A 23,810-nucleotide genomic window follows, 5' to 3' on the forward strand; every position below is an offset into this window, starting at 1 on the left:
CCCAGTGGAAGCTGCCTCCTCCTTCCCCCACCCCTTGGGTTTGACCAGACGCAGGTTGGGGACGCCTAGAATCAAGGCAGGCAAAATTCAGAAGAAACATTTCAGGGAGCCCGAGCTGCCACGTGTATATTTATGCTTTGTTTTTCGGAGAGGAGACAGTGTAGAAAGAGCATGGGTTTCACGGCCGTCAGCACTTGGAGACAAATCTGGCTTTGTGACCTTGGCAAGTTAACTGAGCTCTCTGCGCCTCAGTTTCCCTAATTTTAAAATGGGCTGACGATGAGGGTTACTGTAAGGGTGCACATGCTACACACATATTCTCTGTCCCTCTCCACTGCATACATATGCACACAAACACACAGAAGTGTGTGTACATGGACACGTAGGGGATATGACTGTCTATATACATACACACAAAACACACATTTACATGCATCCACATATATTACATGCATTACACCTATTACACACATATGCACACACATATAAATACACGTTATATACACATACATATGCATATGCATATACATACATTTATAGAAAATACATATTTTTCATATATACATACACACGTGTGTACACACACACACACACACACGCACGCACACACACGGCTTAGCCCAGTACTTGATACCCAATCAAAATTGGAAAGAACCAGTACCTTTTCCGTAACTGTCAGACCTTCCTCATCTTGACCTGTGGCATCATCTAAGGTTCCATGTGATCTGAAGAATAGGAACGGTGGGGTCTCTAGAACCCCTCACCCCCCCCCGCCCCAAATCCTTTCACGACACCTAAGCCCCATCATGAGCTCAGGCTCCGGACTGACTTCTCAAATACCATTTCACCCGGGACCAAGATGGAAGAGGCACATCAGGCAGCTGAGAAACTATGCTGTTCCAGGCCCGAGAAAAGCTTCCCTGCTGCTCCAAATTACCCTAGAGCCATCCCAGCCGCATGCCAGCCCTGCCCGTGTGTGTCCGGGCCTCTTAACCATGTACTACTGGGAGCCGAGAGGCCAGAGGCACAAAGCTGGGATTCTTGGGCATCTTCTCCCCTGGGTTTTTCAAAACTTCTAGGCTTTACTTTTTGTCTTGAAATAAATGTAAATATTGCCCATTTCTGCCACTTTTTCTTGACCCAGAAAACAGCCAGGGGGGTAGGTTCAGAAAGGAGCCTTCTGGGACTCTTACTAACCCAAGCCAAAATCTCTGGGCAAGCTTCCCTGGGATCAGCCAGGACACACATTTAAATGCCGATGCCCAGGGCTGCCACACAGGGATTTCCAGAATAACGTGTGGTGGGCAATGGAAGCTGGCATTTGACCAGTTCTGCCTTGGCTTCCGATGAATGGCTGGCATCAGGAACCCCTGCTCTGCGGCGTGGGTGGCTCCTTTGGGGTGTCTCGATGAAACAAGGTGTGTTCCCAAGATGGGCTGCTGACTCATCAGGGGCCGCCTTCATTTTCTCCACTGCTCAGGATCCTTCCTCCCAGAGACTGAGCCGGCTTCATCCCCCATCCCCTGCCCCTTCCCCTTGCCTCTGAGAAGCGGGGAGGGAGAGGAAGAGAAGCCAGGTCCCGGGCTAAGGGCTCCACACATTTAATCCCCAATGCACAACCAGGTCTAGTGATATTTGGGGATGAGGATACTGAAGCTGTGAGGGAAGCTACGTAACTGGTTTTTACGGGTATTATGGGATTTTCTGACTCCTCAAAGCAGGGTCGTTCCACTGGAGACCATGAGTGCAGAGCAGAATTGCCCCTCAGATGGATCCTCTGGCTCTTTTGGGAAGAAAAAGTCATGATTTGCATCAGGGGGACTGGCCAATAGGATCTTGTATTAAGGTCAGGGGGAGGGTGACCCGCCTGCCCCGTTTAATTCTCATTATAATCCTCTTAGGTGGGTACTATGCCGTCCCCATTTTACAGGTGAGAAAACTGAGGGCTCCCAGAGGATGAGGGATCTGCCAATGGGCACAAGCTAGCGAATGGCTGTCCAGGCAGTCTGGCTCCTGAGCTTAAGATCTCAGTTCCTATGTTTCCTATTAACCAAGATCACAGCCTCCAGGATGGAGAAGAGACGGTGAGATGCAGCGTTACTTAAGAGAGAGAATGACCAGGACTCAGTGACTGGTGAGATGGGGCTGATGAGGGCGAGGAAGGAATCAAGGGTGGCAGGTTAGGTTCTGGTGGGACAACCAATGGACCAAGCTTCCTACACTGATGCGAGAGAATATAGGATGGGAAGATGGTTTGGGCACAAAAGGGGAGGTGATGAATTAAGTCTGGGGCATGCTAATTTCAGTATGCCTGTGCAATTAGCAAGCCAAACGTGTGTGCATACAGGAAATAATCATAATTCATCCATCCCTTTAACAAATACTTCTTCAATGCTTAATTTGAACATGTTTCATATTCGACCCTGGTCAGGCACTGACCAGGTTGGCCCAGCGTAATTTCCAGGCCAAAGCCTGCTTCGGAGGAAGAGATCTCATTTTTCCGTGTTTATTTCTGATACTCTCTCCGGTATTATCTTGTTCCCTCCTTCAGAAATTCCACTCGCATCAGTCATCAGTTGTCAATCACAGACGACAGAGTCTGTGGCTAGAATGGCATTTCCACCACTCACGGCTGCAGAGGTGGGACTGCCGGTGTGTGGCAGGCACCTTCGTGCTAACTCAGGGTCACGGTGTCACGGAAGAGCGGGCGGCGAAGACTTGGGAATTCTTGTCTCTCTTGTTCCTGGAGGGTTTCCTCCTGCCTGGCCCAGCATCCGTGATGAGAAAGGCGTGATGCCTGCCCATTGGCGCTCAGGCAGGGAAGCGGGAGGGAGTCACATTTCTAATAAGGGGAGGGGATGGGCTGTCCTGCAAAGAGACTGTTGTGGAGGCTTGAGGCCAATTGAGAGAAACCTGCAAACCCACAGATCTTGCGTCCAACCATGCCTATCACTGATGCTTATCACGGTGTGGGGAGGTGGAAGCCACGCCCACAAGCTGTGTGATGCTGGGCAGGTCACTTTGTTTCTCTGAGCTTCACGTCCCCATCTGTATGGGGATAAGATACTTACATTGTGGGGATAACATAGGGCTTCCATAGGAAACTCTGTAAAGTCCTTGGCACAGAGCAGGTCAATCACAGAGGGCTTCGTGATGAGCCACAGCTTCCTATTCAGTGATGCTTATGGATCCCATGGTCTTTCTATAAGTTTCTACAGCTGTGTAGGTAGGTGATGTTTTATATTTTTACATCTAAATCTACCTAGGTCTTAATCTCCTGCAAGAGAAAAATGAGTTAGATTTGCTTGAGGTGATTTTTTTTTTTTTTTGTCTTTTCTAGGGCCGCATCAGCAGCACATGTAGGTTCCCAGGCTAGGGGTCAAATTGGAGCTGTAGACGCCGGCTTACACCACAGCCACAGCAACGCCAGATCCAAGCCACATCTGCGACCTACACCACAGCTCACGGCAACGCTGGATCCTCAACTCACTGAGCGAGGCCAGGGATCGAACCCACAACCTCATGGTTCCTAGTTAGATTTGTTATCCAGCAAGACACGAAGGGAACTCCAGATTTTTTTTAAATATAAATACACAACACAGCTCTACTCTTCGATGTTTTGCACTTTTCCTGCAAAAGAAAAATGAGTTAGATTTGCATTGGTACGATTTTTTGATATACATGTATAACATAGTTCTATTCTTCAGTGTTTTACGTTCCCATTGAAAGGACTACAACCATAACCTCTGGATAGTCACACATGTTCCTGTATCTTCTCACCTTTGTACATACTCACGGACAGTCGTATTTCCCACAGCTGCATTGTGGGCTGCCCGCTGTTTTGTACTTTTTGCAATTAACCTTTTCAAAAATGCCTCTGTGTGTGTGTGTGTGTGTGTACATATGTATGTACACGCGCGCGTGTGTGTGTGTGTATGTGTGTGTGTGTGTTTTAATGCCTTATTTGAATTGATAAGTTCTGAGGCTTTTACAATATTCCATTGTGTCGATAGCCAATGAGTTAAGAAAGTACTTATCAAGGTTTTATATTTCAATCTTCGCCCGAGACTTTTTCTGGATAAGATAAGAGGTGGGCATGGGATCCTCTCTGTGACAATGTCTGTGTTCTGAACACACGGAGGGAGCTCTTTTCCGAAGTGAGGGCGGATGCTCTCAGTTGGAGCCCTCTGCTAAAGGGCTGGGGTTTGATTTCAGAACTCAGTCTATTTCTTCCCTTCTGTACATAAGGGTAGACCTCCTGTTGAAGAAGCAAAAGTAACAGCTCCAATTGGTTGTTATTTGAATGAGAAGAGAGGCAATTATTATCTTTAACAAAGGATAGACTGTTAAAGGGAATATATGGGGGTGGATAATGGAAATAACCAGTCTTTATAGAGCATGAGGTTAAAGTGTCAGGAGCTGTTCTAAACGCACTGTGCTCTCACCACAACCTGATGAATTAGGTACCCGTCGTCTTCTTCTTTTCTTCTTTATGGCTGCACCTGCAGTATAGGAAGTTTCCAGGCCAGTGGCTGAATCTGTGCCAGATCCTTTAACCCACTGGGCCAGGCCAGGAATCGAACCCGTGCCTCTGCAGTGACCTGAGCCACTGAAGTCAGATTCTTGACCCACGGTGCCACAGCAGGAACTCCGAGTTATCCGTCCTGCAAAAGATCAAGTTGAAGTCAGAGAAGTTAAGTGAATGGTCAAGTTCACACAACCAGGTGGTAACTTGAACCTGGATGTCCCAGACTTGTGGTCTAGCTTAAAAACTCAGCGGTGGTATTTTTAAATTGCATTGTTCTTCAACAAGGACACAATTTGGCCATTCTGAGCCTTGGCTTCTCACTGCCAAGTTGGTAGCGGCAAAGTCTTATGTCGAAGGATGATGGTTCGCAGTAAGCAAGATGACTCCTGTAGCAGTGTATCCAGTACCTGATATGTGGTTTTTGCTTGGTAACGATGCTAGCCCCCAACCTCCCCTTCCCACAATGCTGGCATCCTAGTCCTCTTTCCAACCTTGGCCTCCGGTCCTTGAAAGACAACTCTGTTTCCTACTGACATGTTTGTGCTTCTCAATCGTCTTGTTATTTTGGCTTGCGAGCTCATCCCTCCTGCCCCCCCCCCCACCCTGGGAATATTGGCAACTCCTTTGGTCAATGCTTGTGATGGGAGGTCAGCCCCCCATCTGTTCTAGTTTCAGTGAGTTCAGTGAGTAGGGAGAGGGGAGCCTTAGGGTGGGAGCCCCAGGCATCAGAAAGCACCCCCCAAACAACTTAAAGTTATTATTATACTTTTAAAAGTTCAATCATGTATAATAAAGAAATCATATATTATTTAAATGCCACCCTTTTTTCCCTATAAAGCAACTGGGGACGGCAGAGAGAGAGAGACAGAGAGAAAGAAAGAGAAGGAGAGAGAGACAGGGGCTAATATAGAGACCAAAGTAGAGAGAGCGCTTTCAAATAGCATTTAATGCCTAAATGTCACAGGCTTAAAGCATTCAACAGACTTCTCAGGCCTTCTTTCCCATAGGGGGCTACCTTTAAACAATGACCTTTAAAAAAAAAGAAAAAGAACCCAAGCAAACAAACAGCCCTGATACTGGTGACGTGTGTTCTTTATCAGCCTGGACATTCCACTGTGGACAGGACGACTTTTATCAGCCCAAATGATCAGATCTTGGGATCTAACAGATTCTTGGGGACCAGATCTGTCTGGAATGATTGAGTTCCCGGTTCTTTCAAGGTGAGATGGTTTAAAAAAATTGTCCTTTCCCGTGGTTGTAAAAATTCCATTCTGCCCTTCTAGCTGCCATGATTTATCTGGAGACTCTAGAGGGGGACACAGGGCTGGAGTTCAGAGTAAGCTATAGGAAAACGTGTCAATTACGGGTTACCTCCCCAAAGACCTCAAAAAAAAAAAAAAACCTCAAAAGGCAGTGTTTCGTAGTAGAAAAGATACTTGAAATGCGAAGGCTTGGGCTCACATCTTGGCGTCATTAAGAGCTCTCAGTGGGAGCTGCAGTGTGGCCATAAGGAGAATCCTTTCTGGGTAATTGCAGATGTTCTGCAAAGCCTACTGGAGATGGCAACCCTCTTGAGAAAAGACGCAGTAAGAACCCTGCTTAAATTCAGAACTTTGAACAACTGCACACTGAGAGGCTGATAAAAACTCTCTGTAATGATATGAAACTTGTTGATCTATGGAAGCGATCTTTCCAGCTCCGACTGCTATGGAATCAGACTCATTTGGGTCAAGTTCAGCAGGTCCTGGGTGACTGAGAAGAGGGGTCTGGGTGGGCTCTACACATAGAAAATTCTTTTCTTAGCGAAGGAGTTCTCTACCTGCCCGTGAGGAAGATTGGAAGTTCAGCATTAGCTTGCTCTGTACAGTATGACTATAAATTTTCTATTTTGCCCACCCGCCAATGTGGCAGCCCTTTCAGGTATTAAGAGAAAGGTAAGCTCTGCAGGTAGTTGTCTATATTCACTGTCTTCAATTCCTTTCTTCCATCCTCTCTTGAATCCATTTTTTTTTCATCCTTTTAGGGCCGCACCCGCAACATATGGACATTCCCAGACTAGGGGTCGAATTGGAGCTGTAGCCACTGGCCTACACCAGAGCCACAGCAACTTGGGATCCAAGCTGTATCTGCGAGCTGCACCACAGCTCACAGCAACGTGGGACCCTTAACACAATGAGCAAGGCCAGGGATCGAACCCACAACCTCATGGTTCCTAGTCGGATTCGTTAACTACTGAGCCATGACGGGAACTCCTAGAAAAATTTTTTTAAAAAGGAAAGGTGCATTGAATTCAGACAGAACACGCTGTCTGTTGCCAACTGGTGGCCTTTGGCACACTGGCGATCTTTGCATCTCACTGCTTCCTTTCTCCTGGGGAAATTTCATGCCTGCTCTCCAGGTTGCTGCTTAGATGAAAGGGCTCACGTCCAGCTTTTCTTGCAGCACCTGGCACATGGTGGGGGTGTAGGGGAAAGTCTATTCCCTTTCTTGCTACATCTCAAAGCATCCTTGCAACATCTTAGGGAGGGAACAAGACCCAGCAGAAAAGACCAGGGCTGCCTGCTTTCTCTGGGGAGGGTTAGGGTACGAGTAGTCTCTAGAGTGAAACTTCCCCATATGCTTTTGGCTTCAGCACCTCAACTGGATTCTTTCTGCGTTCACTGCCCTGCCATGATCTCCTGCTTCAACACACCAGCGGACAGAAGAAGCGGCATTTCAAGTGACCTGGGTGCAAGACGACAGATAGGAAGTTCATTCTCAGTTGTCTACTTCCTGTTAGATGACCTGCCTGAGTATCTGTCACCAGAGTGGGTGTGTGGAGTCAGATTGAGGTGCCCTGGCCAGGAGCAGGTGGGCTCAAGAGCAAATAGATCACAGGCCTGGCTTCTCCACTGGCAGCCTCTGGGGCAGGGGTCTGCCCTGAGAAGCCCGGGTCCCTGATCTGGGCCAAGGAGGGAGCCCAGCCACCACTGAGGTTGGAGTATGGCCCGTGGGAGGAACTTTGGAGGGGAGACTACATCACAATTCCTCAGGTCCTGTAGGCCAGCCTCTAAAGCATGCACAGAGCCCCAGAGACCCAGGGTCTGACACCTGGCTTGCTGTTTGCCAGCTCTGTGACTTGGATAAATCCCTCAACCACTCTGAGCTGTTCCCTTCTCTCTAGATGGGGGTGAAGTCATTGGCGTGGCAGGTTGAAGTGCATAATGAAATACCATGCCCTCTGGCATGGACCAGTAGGTACTATCCTTATAGCTGTATATTCTCCTCTCAAGTGAAACTGAGCAGCGCCCTGTGGGGCTCCTGGGCACACAAGCTTTTCTGTGTTTAGGGGAAAAGCTTCAGCCTCCATGACCTTCCCTGAGTTCCAAAGAGCGGGTTCAAAGAGTTGCTCATCAGGGAAGGGAGAGGAGGCAGAGACCAGGGAGGAGCCGTCAAGAGATGATAGTGCAGGAGCTCCCCTGTAGCTTAGCGGGTTAAAGACATGGCATTGTCACTACTGTGGCTCGGGATGCTGCTGCAGCGTGGGTTAGATCCCTGGCTTGGGAACGTCCACGGGCCTATGGGTGCAGCCAAAAGAAAAAAAAAGAAAAGAAAAGAACCAATAGTGCAGCAGGCTGGGGACAGGGGGGTGGTCCCTCCTCAAAGGATAGACAGAACCATGCGTTTGAGCTCTTCTGCAGAACTAAAACCCCAACAAATGAAAGACGGCAACAACTTGAAACATTCTTCCTTCCAGAAAAAAGGAGGACCGCCAGAACCAGTCCAAGGGCACCAAACACCAGCTTTGAAGAAGAATACAAGCTTGCCTCTACCTTGATCCTTAGTGGCAGCACTTTTTTCCGCTCCCAAACTATAAAACCACCTCCTATTCTCTCCCAAAGGAGGGCACAGTCTTTAGGGCATTAGCCTGCTGGGGCCTCCTTTGCCTGGCAAAGCAATAAAGCTATTTTTTGGTTTGTTTGTTTTGCTCCTTGGCCCGGAATGTTTCTATGCAGCATCGGTGGACAGAGGCAGAGTTTTGGCAGCCCTCCTGCTCAGTGTAGTCGTTTTTAATCATCCCATTTCAGAGATGAGCAAATCAACACTCAGGAAGTTCAAGCCTCACCTACGGCCACACAGCTGGACTATTTATTATCCCAGCTCTTTCACACCGCTCCCCTCCCCAGCCCATGCTGGTTCCACCTGGACCCCTCGGAAAGCCTGGCAAGAGAGGAGCACGGGGCCCACTCACCTTTCCCTGCTATAGCGCTGCTCTCACTGTGCCGTTAGGTGAGGGCACAGCTGCACCCACACAGGGTTTCCCTGCCACACCTTCTTGCTAATTTTGGTCTCTGTGGCTTGGTCTTCCTCCGCCACACCTTCCTGTGAAGTCCTCCAGCCCCCGCCCCCAGCCAGAGGCCAAGGCAGGGAGAAACCAGTGAATGCCCTGGGGTGGCGGGGGTGGGGTGGGGTGGAGGGGAATGGTTCTTCGCTGAGGTCTTCTCTCTCTTTTTTTTCCAGCAGTCGATTCCTCCTCCTTGTCGTCCCTCCCGCCCGGGAGTTTGGTGAGCATCACTTTCTCCTAGGGCCGACATCCAAAAAGAGAAGGAACAGAGAGGGTGGGCAACTTCCCCCGGGGCACACAGCCGGAAGGTCTCTGTGGGCAGTCAGCTCCTTGGTGGCCGCCTTCAGCAGAAAGTGACAGCCCAGGGTAAAAACCCCAGCCCTGTAACATTCCCAGCCATCTTTGCTCCGTGCATATCAGAATCTCTCTCTGTGGCTGGGGAAAGGCCCACCTTGGTTTGGTAGTTGGGTTTGGATCTTTCTGGGCATCGGAACCTTCCTCCGCGCCCCTTCCCCTCCCCTTTGCGCAGCCCACAGCTTCTCACCAGTCTCTCCCACCGCAGGGAAATTCCAGTCCCAGCCTCCTGGTCTCTGCTCCCCTCTGAACCATATGCTAGGGGCTGTCCTCCACACGATGTGCCACCATAGCATGGCCCTGTCGGTGGCATCGCTATCCGCATCCTAGAGACGGGACACTGAGGTTCAGAGACGTCTTAGTGATGTGTCCAAGGTCAAGGAAAGTGTTCAAAGCCCAGCTCTGCACTTTACACCCCCGGCCAAGTGTGGAGCTGGGTTCTGAGCTCAGGTGTTGGACCCCTCGCCCGGTGCTTTCTCCTCTGCAGCCTGTGTGGGGTGGGGACAGCTGTGCTTTTTGCCACGCTCCTGAGGAGTGGCTTTTCTTAAGAAGAATACAAGCTCCACAGCGGATAGAACTGGAGCGTCAATTCTGTGCCAGGCTCAGCGAAAGTGCCTCTAGTCCTCACCACGCCCTGTGGATAGGGGCCACTTCTCTCTTTGGTCTACAGCCGGGGGAACTGAGACCCAGACAGAGGAGCAGCTGGCAGATGTGTGAACTTGAACCCAGGGCTTAAGGGTGGTGCTACCTGCCTGGAAGGAAAAGCCCAGACAGGTCTGGGTTCGAATCTGCCTCTGCCGCTATCCAGCTGGTGTGGTCTCTTTCACCTGGGCTCCCAGATATGCAACGGGGGTTCTGACCCGCATTGTTAGGGTGTGCTCATGGAAGAGAGGCATCTAGAGGAGTTCCTGTTGTGGCTCAGACTAATATCCATGAGGTTGCCAGTTCGATCCCTGGCCTCGCCCGGTGGGTTAAGAATCCACACTGCAGACACGGTGCTGATCTGGTCCTGCTGTGGCTGTGGTGTAGGCCCGCAGCTACAGCTCTGATTCGACCCTAAGAAGTGCGCATGCGCACGCGCACACACACGCATCCACACCCCTAGATGAGAGGCATCTGGAGGTAAACTCATTATAAAGCTCCAGCCCTGGGGGCGGGGGGCGGGCAGCGCAGGGGCTCAGTCACTCCAAGTTCCTTTCTTTTTTCAAGGCTTTCCGCAAAGGTTCTCCGGCCTCGGACCATGAAGACAAGATCTAGGATTAAAGCAGAAAGGACATTCTAGGGGAACTGGAGCTTCCTGGTCCCGGGCAGCTTGCTCTTTTCATCTTCCTGGACCTGGCTCTGTGGTGCGGTGGGAGAGATGCCCCTCGGCTCTCTATTCTCTAGGCTGAATTTTCATCTTTTCCTCCCCCTGCCCACCCTGGCATCCTCTTTCCGCCTCCCTAGCACCCTGGCCATGGGTTTCCACTGTGGAAAGACCCTTCTGCCTAAACTCCTATCTGCTTCCTGTGGTTAATATTGGGGCCGCGTCTTTGAGTAGGAACGTCTGTCTGAGTCACTGTCCCCTCCCCAGCTCCCACTGACTCAGCATTGGGCGTCCCTTCCTGCCCCCTCCTCCACCACCAAGAGGAGAAGCTCTCTGCTCCACTCTGACCGCGGACTCCTCCTTTGCCGGCTGCTCCTGAGCCTCGGAGAGAGGGCAGGCTCCACCTTCAAGCCCCGACTCCTTCTGAGCACCTGCTCTGAGCCAGGCCTTGTGCTAAGTATTTTCCATGCATTATCTGACTTGACTCTCAAAACATAACTATGTGGTCACGATTAGTTAGTAACTGTTTCCTCTTGGGGGGCTCAGGGAGGTTGAGGAATTTGCTCCCAATCACATCAGCAGGCAGAGCCAGGACTCAAACCCGTGTCTGGCTGACTCCAGATCCCAGGCTTTCAAACACACTGTCCGGTGTGTCATTTGGTCCAACTGGGAGAAGTCGAATGTCCTCTGGCTCAGTCAACTTTGGGGGGAAATTTGGCTCCTGGGCACCCACTGAGAGGCCAAAAGTTGCCCTGGGATTCCCCAGAGACTGAAGAAGGCTGCCATGTGTGGGAGGGAGGAAGTGTGACTCTCCAGGGGCTCGAGGGGGTTCTCGACGCCTGGAGTCCAGTTTCAACGGGCAGGTTGCGGGGGTTCTCCGCGCCTCAGAGGTCTGGGTAATTTGGACCAGGCTGCTCATTCCCAAGGGTACCTTGTGTATTCACACGCTGCCATCCAGGCTCTCCAGGTAGCAGAGGAAACAGACAGGGCGACAGGCATCGGAGGAGCTGGTTACAGGGCCATGATGGAAGCAGGCAAGGAAGGAATTCGGGGAGTTTGCCGAAGGCTCTGAAGAAGAGCAAGGACCCACTCTTCCCAAGGCCTCGTGTGGTGGGATGGAAGGTCAGAGATGCTGGGTTCAAATCCTGGTTCTGCCTTTTCTGACCGGGGGGCCTCTCCAGCAAATTTTCTCTGAGCCTTCGTTGTGTGGTCATGCCATGGGAATGATTATGCCCCCTTCGCTGGGGTGCTGTGCCTGTTAAACAAGGCAGGTATCAGAGAGAGAGGTATCAGATGCTACTTCCTGGTTCCATGCCCACGTCGTCCCATCATGAAACAAATGCCTGCAGGAGCAACCTTCCCCAGCAGCCCTGGTTGCCATCAACGTCAGTGGCTCGATACTCAGCATAGACAGTTATCTCTGGGATCTGTTTGTTTGTCCCAATCACAGAGGAATTTAGATAAGAGATTAAGGAGAATTGGGGGGCCACTCCCATACCTCTACTTAAAAATAAAGCAAAACAAAACCAAGAAAAACAAAAAATTTAAAAAAGCTGTCACAGGGTCTATGGTTGGGGAACTGGGAACTTAAAATTCCAAAGATGCAGAGGTCCCTTCGTGGCTCAGTGATTAATGAACCTGACTAGGACCCATGAAGATGCGAGTTCGATCCCTGGCCTCAATCAGTGGGCTGGGGATCTGGCGTTGCCGTGGGCTGTGGTGTAGGTTGCAGACGCAGCTCGGATCCCACATTGCTGTGGCTGTGGCATAGGCCAGCAGCTATAGCTCCGATTCTACCCCTAGCCTGGGAAATTCCATATGCCACAGGTGCGGCTCTTAAAAAAAAAAAAAAAAAGGCAAAAAACAAAAAAAATTCCAAAGATGCCACTTAACTCTCAAAACTGGGAGGCTTTTCAGGGTGTAAAGCCCCTGATTCTAGACCCAGACAATGTAGGTTTTCTGCTCAGTTCCATCAGGTCCAGGCTGAATGAATGAGGGGAGGGTTTCTTATAGTGCCCGATATCCTTGCATCAGGCCTTATATTCCTCAACTGTGCGGCGGGGATCCTAACAGCGCTGCTAGGGACTTCTCCGGAGAACAGCTGAGGCCAGAATGAGATGGTGTATCAAGAACTAAGCACAGAACCTGGAGTACAGGAAACTTCCAATAACTGTTAGCTGCTCTGTTGCTGCTTGGAAGCTGTGGCTTAACCTTAGAGAGTGGCAGTGCTGGTGGGGACTCTGAGGTCATCTAGAAGCATGGTTTTCACCTGGAGGGGGGGGCTCCAAGGTGTGTGGACATACTCCAGGAGCCCCTCGGCAGGGTCCAGAGAGGGGGTGTGGGCAGTCTGCCCACCCCCCATCTATTTCATAGCTTGGGGTAAGAGTTGTTTGGATAACGTGTGTGTGTGTGTGTGTGTGTTTGAAATCTACAGATTTGTCCCAGTGATTTCCAGCTCCCTCTGCTCCATGAAGACCTTCGACTCTCTTTTCACCCCTGACCCCATGGTTTTAAGAGCGGTCTAGTCCCAAACTGAATATAGTCAGCCATGACCTGTAAGGTTTTACCTCTAGTCAAGGCAGAGTTTTGGAAAGACCTGTGTCATGGGGGCAAAATAACTTATGATTAGGAGGCTTCATTATCTATTTCAGGGTCTGGGAAGAGACTGGGGCTCTGGGCCCAGGACCGAGGTCTCCTCCACTCCTTTTCCGACAGGGGACCACATCTTCTGAGCCCTTCCTGTGAGCATCATCTTCTTCCCCTTTCCCCAGCATCCTTTCTTCTGATCTCCATCTTAGACTCAGAGGACAGAGGTGTGGACAGGTGGGGTGAGGGGGTGGTGGTATGTGGCCCGGGCAGCATCCCTCGCTTGATAAATGGTTTTCAAAGTCCCAGCCCACTGAGGCTTTATCTATTTTCTACATGAAAAGTAGAGCCTTGTAGGATCTGTCAGCTTTTTTCCCAACAGCCCCAACCCTTTGAAACATTTCATTGTTATTTGGAATTCAGTGATTCATTCCCTATGTCAGCAGAGCTACGCAGGAAGGCGCAGATGAAAGAATTGTGTGAAAACGCAAGGGGTCTGTGTTTGATTTTGTTCCTACATGACATCCACGAACCCACGCTAGTTTTTTCACATATACACATGACCGCATTCCAAGGAAATACATGCTCAGAAACACGGTGTCTATAGCAGAACCACAGACATATACAACACGTGGGTTCTCTGAGGTATAAACATGGAAGCAGATGCCCACCCAAAGGAGGTCGGATACTCAGACTCATACATGTATGCAGACACACACAACCATAGATACCCAGTAGGCGCCACATACATGCCCACCCTAACTGACATGAATTCTCTCTGAAGCCAGTTTGACCAGCTGTCTTTGGAAAGAGGAAAGGATCTAGGATTTACAAAAAGGAAAATTGCACCAATAATACGGTAAACTGGCATTCTCACTTAATCGGAAAAAAAAAATTGAAGAGAGGAGAGGAATAAGTGCTGAGGACCACTTATTAATTTAATTTAATTTAATTTCGTTTTATTTTTTGGCATATGGAAATTCCCTGGGCCAGGAATCAAACCTGTGCCTCAGCACCAATCCAAGCCACTTCAGTGACAATGCCACATCCTTAACTCCCTGTGCCACCAGGGAACTCCAGTGGACTGCTTCTTATAAAGCAGGTGTATTTAGATTGTCACTAATAAAGAAACTGTTAAATTTGGGGGGGATATTTTTTCTGTTGCTCCAGTAGTCAGATGTGTTCAGACTCTTTTTCCACTTTGGGAAATGAAAGAAAGCCCACCAACAAGAAGAAAATGTGACTTACAGAAAAGTTGTCACAATATTATTATTTAGGAAACAGCGGAAATCCAGATAAATATCTGCAATTAAATTATGTCATCTCAATCGGAGGGAATGTTTTGCAGCCATCACAATGGCAATTATGAAGACAAGGAAGCATCACAGACAATATTTATGATAAAGTCAGTGGAAAAGAAACGCACACAACTAAGGGTTCCCTGTGAATGGGATGAGATGAAGATTTGCTGACAGAGAGTTAAATAATGGAAAATGAGAAGCGAAGGGTTCTTTGGGAGAGATCTGACTATCAGCGATTTGTTTTTTGTGCCGACTTTAATGATGCTATAATAAAAATTGCAGGTCCCAAGGCTATCTGTAGTATAAAAGATAAACCCAATCTGAGCCAGCCTGACAACCACCATAGAGGTTTAACCCACTCGTGGATGATGGACCCTTAGCAACTCCTAGGTACAAGGGGCTGTGTACACAGACAGGGCACCTATAAGAATACCAGTGGGGGAGTTCCCTGGTGGCCTAGCAGTTAAGGATGTGGCATCGTCACTGGTGTGGCTGCTGTGGCTCGGGTTCCATCCCTGGCCTGGGAACTTCGGCATGCCCTCAGTTCAGCCAAAAGAGAAAAAGCAAAAAGAATGCCAGTGTAGGTGGAACTTGGCCAGCCTCCCAGCCTCAGTCTCAGATGACAAACTAAGAAAAGTTCATGGTGCCTCACCAGCCCAAGGCTCAGCCCTGCTCTCCTTCTCAGCCCTAAACTTGAATATGGCCAAATATTTCCAGCTATTCGCTGCTTAACCTCAATGTCTGACCTTGCACCTACTCTTTCCAGTTGTGCAGATCGTGCTCCTAGGAGATAAGACTCCATGTGGGGAGAAAAGTTGTCTAGAATCAGTTGGACCAGAGACCGACCAAGGCCAAGTCTTTCTGTGAACTTGCTCTGGGACCTTTGGCCAATATTGCTAGGGCTCATCGAGAATCAACTATGTTGGGTGCTGTGAGAAATGGTTGGCATCAGTGGTCCTCAACCCTCAGGAGCCCCAGGATCACTTGGAGGGGGGTGCTTGTTGATACAGACATTACTGACCTCACCCCCTGTGATAAAACTCAGTAGGACTGGGGTTGGGGGGCAAAATGTGCTTTTCTAACAAGTTCCCTAGGGATGCTAAAGCTATTGGGTCAGTATGAAGAGCCTGCACTCTTTCTATATTTTGCTCAAAAGAACCTTCCTTGCAAAGGAATTACTTTCAATATTACCCCCCATGAACTAAGAGAAGAGAGAATTGAATGACCTGTAAAATCATTTAAACTTCTTGGTTAATAACCTCCTTCTCTTCAAGAACTGAAACATAGAATGGATGTGATAATCCAGACACAAGGCGTTTGCTCTGATGGGTATACCAACACACACACACACACACACACACACACACACACACACACACACACACTCCTCTCCTCTCCCTTATCATGGAGCCCCCCTGCCCGCCTGCCTGCCTTCTTCTTCAAATATGAAGCATCTCCAGGTGTCAGGCTTCTGTTTGTTTTGTTTTGTTTAATCATTGAGAATGAGCTGACTTAGGTGGTCCGCTTAGACTTGGAAACCTGCATGGTTTCTGCTGTCACCAGACTTGTCAGCAAAGTGACAGCAGGCACTGCAAGTGACTCTGCAGACAAACCAGGCTTTGTGGTCTTGGGCTTATCACTGCGTCCACGGTGCTGCCTGGGTGAGCTGGGTGCTGGGAGCAGGCAGAAGAGCGAGTGCTTTGTAGCTGTCAGCCAGCAGCCCATCTCCGTGCATCTCAGGGGTAGCATGGGGAAAATAACACTGACCTCCATCAAGCAGTGGTGAGGGTTTGATGAGCCGGCACATGGAAAGAGCATAGCCTGGTGCCCAACAGAGATTTCCCTGGAATTTGACAATATGGCTCCAAATTCGATGAAAAAACTAAAAGGGTGAAAATAGCCAGAACATTGCTGGTCGGAAAACAAAAACCAAAAACAAACAAAACAAAAAACAAAAGAGAGAGAGAGAGAGAGGAACTTAGCCAGACACCATAACTCGCAATGTCAAGGCTGTGATAAACATGACGGCCAATGAAAAGAAAGCCCAGAGGGAGAACCACGTGTGTGTGACACGATGGTACGTGGTGTGGTTTGAATGTCACCTCATTCAAAAAATAGACTTGGAAAAATGGCAGTCCATACAGAAGAAAAGATTAAATCGGATCCCTGCATCCAATTTAATGTCAACCTCAGACCGTTAAATGTTAAAAATAAGTCCTTAAAACTTTGACTAATAAAGCTTAATATAAATAGCGTTTGAACTTTGGAGAAGGGAAAAGTTTTTTAAACAAGATAACACAAAATGTTGACTCTAAAAGAAAAGAGAGGTACATTTTTTTGTATTAAAATTAAGAGTTTTCAGAGTTCCCGTGGTGGCTCAGTGGTTAATGAATCCGACTAGGAATCATGAGGTTGTGGGTTCGATCCCTGGCCTTGCTCAGTGGGTTAAGGATCCAGCGTTGCCGTGAGCTGTGGTATAGGTTGCAGAAGAGGCTCGGATCCCGCGTGGCTGTGGCTCTGGCATAGGCCGGCGGCTACAGCTCCAAGTAGACCCCTAGCCTGGGAACCTCCACATGCCCTGAGTGCGGCCCTAGAAAAGACAAAAAGACAAAACAAACAAACAAAACAAAAAAAAACAACAAAAAACAAAACAAAAGATGAACCCACACCGCTTTTGCTCCTCCTGGCCTCTACCCTCCTCAGTAAATGGGTCCCCACTGCACAAAAGATGACTCATAAGAAAACCTTTCTACCAAAACTTAACTGGTTTCCAAACTTCTAACTAAGACAAGGGTTGGTTGTTCACAGAGCCCTTGGTTCAGCGTTGCCGCTGGGAGCAATTTTTATCTCTCCATCTGTCTATACAGGTCTGACCCATCTCGTTCAAGGGCACGACTCTTTCACTGAGTTAGTACTTGGCCCGGGCTTTGTGCCGCACCTGGAGAGGAGCAGATGGAGTTGCGGTGGGTGAGGTCCCTGTGTGCAGCCCCGGGTTTCTGCCCAACAGGTACTGCCAGCCTGTTCCTTCTGGGGCCGTGGGAGCTGGGAGGGGGGCGGCATGACTAAGTCTTTCTGGCTCCTCTTTTCCTGTCCCGGCCTGGTGGTGGCCACCGTGAGGGGAGGGGGGCAAGGGAGCTGCTGGAGGGGCAGCCCCATCCTCCTGTCGAGTGGGCTGGACAGCCTCCCTGGGAGGAGGGGAGGGCAAAGAATTTCCCGGGGGGCCGCCTTGCCCCTCTCTCTGTCCCAAGTGCCTCTAAAGGACCAATTACATTTGGCCAATCGACCACATCCTTTTAGCTCCTTCCCTTTGGGACTCCGTTCAAACCACAGCCAAGGGAAAAATAAGCAGCAGACTCTGAGGACCAAGAGAATGGGAAAACGGCCACGGTGGCTGGGTGATTTCTCCTGCTCCAGGTTCGTTTCTGGAAGCAGCTGCCAGATGCTGGGAACGTGATGGAGCAAGGCAGCCGTGGGCTGTGGTCCTTCCCCAAAGGTGCTCTCAGGGGCAACTAACTGCAGGTGGCCGTCAGGGGACCAGAGGCCTCGGTGTCCACCGTTCCATCTGTGCCAGGAAGTCTCAGTCTGACCTTGGCAAAGTTAGTTTCTGCTTCCTGAGGCTCCTTCCCCAGCTGTGATAGGAAGAGGGAATACCAGGCGCGTATCTGCTGCTGCCTGAATTACCTGGAGTTTCCCCCCCAACATGTCCAGGCACGTATGTTTCGATGCTGCATCTGAAACAGGGGCAACGATATTTGCCGTTCCCCCCGCAGAGCTCTCCAGAACACTTCCAGGGCCACTGTTGCTGGCAGTCTTCAAGGGGCCTTTCAACTCCAACAGGCCAGGATCACGCAGGTGTTAGAATGGAGGGCTTGGGAGTTCCCGTGGTGGCTCAGTGGAAACCAATCTGACCAGCATCCATGAGGATGCAGGTTCGATCCCTGGCTTCGCCCAGTGGGTTAAGAATCCGGCATTGCTGTGAGCTGTGGTGCAAGTCACAGACGTGGCTCAGATCCCTGGTTGCTGTGGCTATGGGGTAGGCCAATGGCTACAGCTCTGATTGGACCCCTAGCCTGGGAACCTCCATATGCTTTGGGTGTGGCCCCAAAAAGACAAAAAAAAAAAAAAAAGAAAAAAAAAGAATGGAGGGGTTGCCAGGATATGAGACCCAGGCACAGGGGGGCTTGAAAGAAGGCTGAATGCCTGACTGCGGGGGCTAACAAAAGGTCTTTCTGCAGACAACAGCGTTAGAAATGGGTAGAAAATTCACAGAGGGAGACAGTGAGATGGGCTCTGCAGGTGGAGGTCACGGTGGAAGCAAACCGTCGCGATAGGAAAGCATGTGACATGTTCAGAGAAGGGCAGCTATTGCAACAGGCCCAAATCCATGGAGGCATCCTGCGAGGAGCCACGAATGGCCAGGTGGGCAGCTTGGACTCCACCCCGTGGACCAAGGAAGGCCATGACATTGGCCTTGGGATTGTCATAGACAGATACGGCCCAGCTCTTGGTTTCCCGAGCACCTACTGTGTGCTGCTTATTCTACGCACTCCCTGCACACAACACCTCCGTGACCTGGCCACCGGATCGCTGGGCAATCCCCCAGCTCTCCAGCCATTTCCTCGCTCCGGGCATTCTCCCTCACGCCTCGCTGCCCTTACACGAGCTGCTTTCTCTACTGGCCTGTCCCTTCCCTCTTTGGCCCTTTCTGCAGAAGACTCTGCTTGAAGAACCTCCCTCCGGGGGGCCTTGCCCCTGTGGGAAGCTCCCAGGTCTCCCCCGGGGCCCCCACATGGCACATTTACTGCTGTCCTTACACAGAACGGTGACTTCTTCCTTATTTGTGAGTCGAAGAGCAATGGCTTGCATCTACCGGTAGCTGTCTTCCCTGAGGCTAACCAAGGACAGAGACCCGGGCGAACTGATGAAAAGGGTGGGAGTGACTGAAAGCATGGAAACAGCATCCCTCTGGACCAGGCCCTTGACACAGCAGATCTTATGGCGTGTGCATTGCACACCCGGGAGACGTGAGCTGCTCTTTCCATTTTGCATGGCAGATGTGACTCGGAAGAGTTTGTGCCTCTGCTGATTTGCGGAGCTGGGATGCAAACCCAGATGCATCTCAGGGCTGGCTGGTCCAGAGCGCTTCTGTCCGGCCATGTTCCGGGGACCGTAGCTCCATCCCTGGATGGAAACGACGTGGGGTCAGAGGAGCCACAGACAGGCGACTTCCTCTCTCTCACCTCTCTCGGCGTCCCACTCAGCTGGGACAGTTTCTATGCAGCCTCTCGAGATCCTTATCTCCTGCGACTGGGGAAGTTTTCCTACGCTTCTCACACCAACCAGGAGAGGTGGGGCAAGAGTTTTCCATGTGGTCACTGGCCGTGAGTAACCATCTCTTCTTCCTGTGACTTCCCCACCTCTGCACTGGGGCCTGGGAAACCCCTGCCGGGTCTTCTAATAAAAGGCCTGGGCGCTGCAGGATGGGCCAGGGGAGAGCACTTCGCTTCACCAGACTCACCAACACCCCTCCAGGGAGGCCTGAGCTGGACATCCTGAGATGAAGCCCATCACCGTGGTTCTGGTGTGCCTGCTGCTCGGTGGCCTGTGGCTACAGGAGGTGGACAGCAAGAGCAGTGAGTGTGACTGCGGTCATTTTGTTTGTTCTCGGGGAGGGCAGAGGTGCAAGCAGGTGCTCTGGGGCTGGGGACCAGGCTCTTTCTGAGCTCACTGACTCCATCTCCATTCCTCTAGGAAGGATTAGCCTCGAAGAGGGGACAGGAAGGACTTGGATCGGGGGGGCCCCTGTAGGAGGCTGGGGCCAGCACAGACCACTGAGCCATGAGCTTCAGCCAAAGGGGCCCCGTCTGGTGCAGATCCTGAGGGCTGATAGAAGGGAGTGGTGAGGTCATTTAGACCAAGCTGGAGGCCTGAGGTCCAGAGGAGGGACTGACTGTGGTGTAACTGATAACAGGCAGAGTCTGATGCCGATACCTGGTGCTCTAACAATTGGCTAAACTTGGAAAAGTCACTTTCCCCCCTCCCAAACTCTGGCTTCTCCATCAGTAAGATGGGTTTCATAATGTCCACTCCCCACGGCTCTAAAGAGGATACTGGCCTAATCACAGACACATGAAAGGGGCTTTGTAATAAGTCAAAGTAGGAGGAAGGAGCCAGGATTGGAATGTAAATTTGGGGGGGGGGGTGTGGGACAGGGTTGCAAACTGGCAGACGGGGAATTGGGGACTGGGGTGGAGGGGGTTCTGGAAAGGTGGGGGTGGGGGAGCTGATTAGTTCCTGGAAGTTCTTCCCTGGTCTTTTTTTTTTTTTTTTTTTTTTTTTTTGTCTTTTTGCCATTTTTTGGGCCACTCCTGTGGCATATGGAAGTTCCCAGGCTAGGGGTCTAATCGGAGCTGTAGCTGCCAGCCTACGCCAGAGCCACAGCAACGCAGGATCCAAGCTGCGTCTGCGACCTACACCACAGCTCACAGCAACACCGGATCCTTAACCCACTGAGCAAGGCCAGGGACTGAACCTGAAACCTCATGGTTCTTAGTCGGATTCGTTAACCACTGTGCCACAACGGGAACTCCTTCCCTGGTCTTTTCATCCATTTGAACTCTGTGTTCACTGCCTAATTCTGTCCCAGGTGGTGGACCAGAGTTGTCCTGGGTGAACTGGACTCATCAGGCCCCCAGACCCTGTTCTGTTCTGAGAGCCTGGTGAGTCTGGTCAGATCCAAAACTCCTGGACCTGAATATGAGGGCGGAACCATACACTAGCAGTGGGAGGCCAGAACTGGAAGAGCCTTCAGAAATCAGTTTTAAAATCTCATTTTGGAGCTTCTGCCATGGTGCAGGGGGTTAAGGATCAGGTGGCTGTGGAGATGTGGGTTTGCTCCCTGGCCTGGAGTAGTGGGTTAAAGGATCTGGTGCTGCTGCAGCTGCAGCATAGGTTGCATCTGCGGCTGGGATTCAGTCCCTGGCCTGAGAACTTCCATATGCCATGGGTATGGGCATAAAAATAACAAAAAAAAAAAGTCTTGTTTTACAGCAGGGAGGTCTGGGATCCAGGGGAAGGCTCCTTTTAATCAAAGCCACACAGCTCATTTGCGGGGAGCTGGGATCTGATCCCAGGGTCCCAACTGTACCAAAAACAGAACTAGGTGGCCGATGAGACAGCAGCACCAGGGCCCTCTGGATACAGTCCCAAAGCCTGGGCCTGTTTCCAAATGTTGCTCCCCCCCCCCAATTCCTGGATGAATGGATTTATGTTCAGGTTGAGAAATGAAGGCAAACCATTTTTGTGTTTCTCTTCTAGTGCATGTGTCGTCCTCCAATTGTTGTTACACATTTGTGGAGAAGAGGATTTCCCTGCAGAAGATCCAGTGTTACCGGAACACCAGCTCCACCTGCCCCTACCAAAAAAGCCTGATGTGAGTGGTCTCTCTCTGTTAAACCCCAACTTCCTTCTAAGAGAGAACAAAAACGGCCCACTTGGAAATCGAATGGCAGACACTAGGTGGCGATCTTCCACCAGATTAAGGGTTTTGAGCCAGACAGCGAGGCCGCCCAAATGTGGGTGCAGAACCCAGAGACGACGCTAGGGGGAGCACCTGTATTCCTGCAGTGCCGCGTTCTTGGCGCTCTAAGGGGCCAAGTACTGTAGCTTGATATTTTATGCCTGAGTATCATATCTTCATATTGCATGTGCAGAGCCGAAACGTTCTAGGCACTATTGTGCGATGGTAAGAGTGAGGGGCTCAGTTCCTGCCTCTGGATTTGCGAACCTATAGAGTCTTGGGTGACTCTGAGCAGGTTAACTCTTCTGCACCGCATTATCTGGGCACTCCTCTGCCCTCCTGACTCCTCCCATTCCTGTGAAGTGGTGCAAACAGGATAGCTGCATCCCGTGGTTGCTACCAAGCTCCAGTGAGGTACCTTAGACTCACTACTCAGTGTCTATACCACAGTCTTGGGTATGAGCCCAGCTCACTTTCTTGGGGCGCACCTTTTCCTTATCATGAAAACTGAGGTTCCTGGAATCAGAGACATGTGCCCAAGGTCTTACAGAAAATTAAAGACAAACGTGATCTAGGGTTTTGGACAATAGCCAATAGTTTAGGAGGTAAGCAGGTCAGAAAATACCCCTCCCTGCCAAAGCAATGGCTAAGAGTCCCAGGCGGACCCAGACATAGGAAAAGGTGAAGCCGATGGGCCCTCAGAGTGAGTCCCAGAGGGGAAGTTTCCACACCAGCAAGTCCGCAGAATGCCGGCAGCCTACGCTCCACCTTGATACACTGAACTGTACTCTTTACAAAAGGGGTCCAGGAGACATAATTTTAAAAGTATAACACGGAGAACCCCACCCAGCATTCTGTGACAGTCTAGGTGGGAAAAGCATGGGAGAGAATGGATGTGTGTGTGTGTGGGACTGGGTCACTTTGTTGTACAGCAGAAATGATCACAGTCCCGTAAATTAGCTCTACTTTAATAAAACTTGAAAAAAGCTCCCCCCACCCCACCGAGTTTGGGAGAGAGGCGACTTGTGTATGGTCCCCAGGAGGTGACTCAGCCCCTCCTTTGTTCTCTGCCCACAGATTGAAGCTGATCGGAGGCCGCCAGACCTGTGTCTTGCAGACAAAGCCATGGGTTCGGGCTTATTTCAAAAGAATAAAGCCCTGCCCGAGTTGATTCCATCCTGGACTCTGGACACCACGTGGCTTCACCTGTCCCTTCAACACCCAACCCTATACCAGTCTTTCTGCCCCAACTTTGCTGGGTCACACTTGGAGGGTTTTCTAGGTCCTAATAAGCTATGTTGCTGCACTTTATTTATTTAAATTCTAGAATCTTCCACCTCTGCCTCCCTGTGCCTCTTGGACCCCACAGGGATTTCAGGGTGCAAAGTTGATTGGCATTGGGGCGGGGAGGGAGACGTGTTGGACCTGGTGCCAGGGGAACTGACTTCTTGTCTGTAGGAGCCAATAAATGACACACACCTCTCAGCTGACTGCCTTTGTCCTGGGGGATGAGCGTTGACCTGGGGTCATGCCGTGGATCCTCTGCTTCCTGGTTGGGCAGTGGGGGAAGGGGCAACGAAGCAGCAAGCAGGGCTGGGTCCACATTGGGGTGTGGTACCCTCTCCCCACCCTGTCCAGAGGGTTCAGAGGCTGATGTTACCCCTAGGTCACAGCTGCCCTGGCTGGCGGGGATCATGGAGTGGGGGTGGGGGGTCCTCTGCCTACAGGACATTGCTAGCCCCATTTTACAGATGAGGCGACAGAGGGCTGGAGCAGGATGCCAACAGGCCTGAGGACACATAGCAAGTCGGGGGTCAGATCTGGCTGTTAGAGCTCAGGGCTCCTGCCTCCCAGGACAGAACTCTTCCCTGTGTCCCCAGGGGCCAAGGGGC

At 50.6% G+C, this 23,810-nt stretch overlaps 1 protein-coding gene across 2 annotated transcripts in view; it reads left to right on the forward strand.

Annotated features, from left to right (window-relative positions):
• CCL1 (C-C motif chemokine ligand 1) overlaps positions 1-23,403 on the forward strand; it is a 48,106-nt gene extending 24,703 nt beyond the window's left edge. The window contains exons 3-12 of one of the 2 annotated variants that reach the window (XM_084982583.1): positions 5,629-5,748; positions 7,161-7,378; positions 8,265-8,797; positions 9,029-9,072; positions 10,416-10,552; positions 10,780-10,969; positions 17,267-17,406; positions 18,635-20,032; positions 21,717-21,831; positions 22,996-23,403. In XM_084982583.1, coding sequence (XP_084838709.1) covers positions 19,957-20,032; positions 21,717-21,831; positions 22,996-23,089 — 285 coding nt within the window. In that variant the 5' untranslated portion in view covers positions 5,629-5,748; positions 7,161-7,378; positions 8,265-8,797; ... (3 more) ...; positions 17,267-17,406; positions 18,635-19,956 and the 3' untranslated portion in view covers positions 23,090-23,403. 2 annotated transcript variants of the gene reach the window in all.
• The last annotated feature ends 407 nt before the right edge of the window (positions 23,404-23,810 follow it).

This window comes from Sus scrofa, chromosome 12, assembly GCF_054392235.1.
Source record: "Sus scrofa isolate SSC_HxYL_T2T_F1_AM1 chromosome 12, Sscrofa_HxYL_maternal_Yorkshire_Landrace_v2.0, whole genome shotgun sequence".
Classification (NCBI taxonomy): Eukaryota; Metazoa; Chordata; class Mammalia; order Artiodactyla; family Suidae; genus Sus; species Sus scrofa.